The 3,316-nt window shown below is 50.0% G+C and overlaps 1 protein-coding gene across 1 annotated transcript; it reads left to right on the forward strand.

Annotated features, from left to right (window-relative positions):
* The first annotated feature begins 1,053 nt into the window (after window positions 1–1,053).
* On the forward strand, window positions 1,054–2,788 carry bhlhe23 (basic helix-loop-helix family, member e23). Its single transcript, XM_037481096.2, has one exon. The coding sequence runs from the start codon at window positions 1,393–1,395 to the stop codon at window positions 2,074–2,076; it is 684 nt and encodes a 227-aa protein (XP_037336993.2). The 5' UTR covers window positions 1,054–1,392; the 3' UTR covers window positions 2,077–2,788.
* Window positions 2,789–3,316: the final 528 nt, after the last annotated feature.

The raw sequence follows: 3,316 nt of genomic DNA on the forward strand, positions 1-3,316 counted from the left end.
GACCTTTTACGTCCCAAAACAAAGATTACAATGAGAAGGATCATGTTTTATTGCAGTGTTGTGGTGGTGGCCTAACAACAAGATTCTGGGTTCCAACCCGCCAGCACCTTGTGGAGGTTGAATGTTCTCTCTGGATACTCTACCCTCCTCTCACAGTAACAAATGTCCTTCATAATAAACTGATATTGTCTCTGCGATGTGAGACTCACTGGGTCATTAACCTGAGACTGTGCTATCATATTTAATGCAGTTAAGTGACGTTTTAAACACTTTTAAAAGGGTTCCAAAAAGTTCACTTTGTTTTTTTATTCTAATGCTGCACTAATGCGTGCAGTATGCATTCAATTGGGACATACCACTTTATCATAAAACTGCCCCTTGAACTTTGACCCCTCTTGCTCATGTACCATCTGACGTTATGTTTGGTTGATGCAGATTTCAAAAAAATAAAGCTAGCCATTAATAGCCTCTAATATTATCTTCTAAAGCTTTAATAGCACTTCATAATGACTTGTTGATTACACATCCTTTGTAGCATGCAGGTGCATGTCTTCCTCTGTGAGCTCGTGGATTTGTCCACATCAGACAAACCAAGCAAAGCTGCAAGATGTTTGCTGTCACCTCTGTCCGCCTCTATGACATGTCTGTCATGTGAAAACAGCACGGACAACAACAAAAGAAGTAGCAAATAAATGGAGCGTTGCACAGCCGGAACCAAAGGAACGTGGTGAAAGCTGCCTGCACTGTTCTCTAATCCAGAGATCCCTCCCGGGCAGGTGAGTACTTCTGAGCCCGTGTTGTTCACGTTGTTCATGTTGTTGCAAATCATCCACCTAAACGTCTTTAAATGACGAGTTCATTGAAATGTTCCAACAAAAACGGGTTAAAGGTGATTAGTGATAGTGAACAATACAGCATCTCTGTATCTGTGACTGGGCAGCGCGTCAATTATCACACTTGAAACTGGGAGTAGGCGCGAGCTCTTTCCCAGTTAATTAAAACGCCCCCCTGATTGGACGGGCGGATAATCCCCGCGGGGGGGCTTCCTCGTGCTCCCGCACTGATTTGCGAGCGGGGCAGAGCGCGAGTCACAGTCCTGCCCGAGGCGAGGGGGAGGGCACGAGAAGACGCGCGCGCGAGAGAGAAAACACAGAGAACCTTTCGGCGAGCGCAATTAAAAGGAGAAGTGCTGGTGAGCGTGGGCTATGCGCGCAACACCGCGGGAGCGCAGCGCACACAGGAGGTGAACGCTCGTGGAGAGGCTTCAGACCCACCAGTCTCCTTCTTCCCAGAAGTCCGTGCAGCCGAGAGGAGAGGAGAGGAGCGGGATAAAGGACAGAGGAAGCGGCGGAAGAGTCCTGCTCGGCGGCTTGTTTTTCCCGGGAAAGAAAAATGAATGTCAGCGAAGAGAACCTGCTCAAGTCCATCAGCAACGACGCGCTCCTCGACCTGACGCAGCGCTACGGCCAGTCGGCTTTCGGATTCGGCCCGGGCCACGGTCCCGGGAGTCCCGCTCGGTTCCCGCTCACGCCGGCCACCGATTTCCTCGCCGGGCAGAAGACCAAGTCCAACGAGAGCGGCGGGGAGCACACCAGCGACGACGAGGACGGCTTCGACTCGCTCGAGTCCCGCAAGAGAGGCTCGCCGTTCGGGGACGACAAGCCCGGGGGGCCCCTCGCCAAGAAGTCCAAGGAGCAGCGGTCCCTGCGGCTCAGCATCAACGCGCGCGAGCGCAGGAGGATGCACGATCTGAACGACGCGCTGGACGGCCTGCGCTCCGTTATCCCGTACGCGCACAGCCCCTCGGTGAGAAAACTCTCCAAAATAGCCACCCTCCTCCTGGCCAAGAACTACATCCTCATGCAGGCCCAGGCTCTGGAGGAGATGAGGCGGCTGGTGGCGTACCTGAACCAGGGACAGGGCATGACCTCGCCCATCCCCGCCGCCCTGGCGCCCTTTGGGCAGGCGGCCGTGTACCCGTTCTCGGGCTCTGCGCTCGCCACCTGCGCCGAAAAGTGCTCCACTTATTCCGGGACACCGGCGAGTCTCTTCAAACACTGCAACGACAAGCCTTGATTGGGCTTTTTCATCCTCTCGCCCGAACTTTTACCCAAACATGTCGATATCCCCCGCTCTATCTCTCTCTCCCTCCCTTTCTCCCTTCCCCCTCAAGTTATTTAAACAAAAAAAATCATTCCATGGAAAATCAAACCAGTTGAAGTCTGAAGGATAATGTGGTTCATTACACTGCAGTGTTTTTATTGGGATTAGACAAAACGCCACATAAAAAAAAAAAACACGTCGGGCCTTAAGATGGAGTCACTTTGGAGACACTAAACTGGCCATGTCCAAATTATGACTTCGGGTACATTTTTAGCAGGATTAGGTTAGCTGATCTTATTTGTAAGCTATGCAACATTTAACAACAACAACATTAAAAGTAGAAATGACCTTATCTCCGCTTTCCAAACAACAATTGTGAAAGGACTTCCCTCCACTGACTGATGTGCGCGAGGAACAAATGTGATGTTGGCTGGTATATTTTCTGAAAGGATGTGTTGACAATTGTTTTTTTTATTATAATTATGATTATTACCATTATTTTTAAGTTATTGCACATCTCACATGATTGTATTGTACAACTATTGTGGAAAATATCTTGCTCCGAGCCCGGCTATTCTCATGGTTATATAAGTGCAGCCTATTGAAGAGGCGTCTCTGGTTGTGTTGCAACATGGATTTCATATATTGTTTATATGTCTTTATAATTAAAAACACATATCTATGATTGAACCCCGATTTGCTTCATTTCCACGAGAATTTCACAGCTCTTCACATTTATTAACGACTTTAAGCTCCGTAATTTATCAGTTTGTTTTATTCAGCTTGTGGATATTTCAGAGTTTATGACTCTAGCAGCTAATTCACGTTCAGCGCGGCAGGAAAACACGCCGTAATTTAGAAAAGATTCAAATAAAAATATATATTTCTAACAATAATAACGAAAATATCGAACCTCTCACGCTGCTAAAAGATCTCGGGTTCCCCGCGCGCGCCCCTCTCAGAAAGAGGGGATGTGGGCGGGGGAGGGGGGGGGGGGGCACTTTCTTTTCCTTAGCCTCTTGGCACCGGGGGCCGGGGGTCTGAACGAGCTCAGAGGCGCTGGTGGGGCCCGGTTTGCCACGCGCGCGCGGGGTCGGTGGCGCTGGGGGGGTCAGGGCGCGAGAGCCGCCCGGGGCACGTGCGACCTGTCTCTGGGTATTTGGGTGATCGCGCGCGGGCTCTCGCACTCTGGACATACTATTAACACGATTCC

The sequence above is a fragment of the Pungitius pungitius genome, chromosome 1 (assembly GCF_949316345.1).
Source record: "Pungitius pungitius chromosome 1, fPunPun2.1, whole genome shotgun sequence".
In the NCBI taxonomy this organism is placed as follows: Eukaryota; Metazoa; Chordata; class Actinopteri; order Perciformes; family Gasterosteidae; genus Pungitius; species Pungitius pungitius.

Coding starts and splice junctions, on each gene's coding strand:
- bhlhe23 (XM_037481096.2), top strand. CDS start 1,393: ATGAATGTCAGCGAAGAGAACCTGCTCAAGTCCATCAGCAACGACGCG.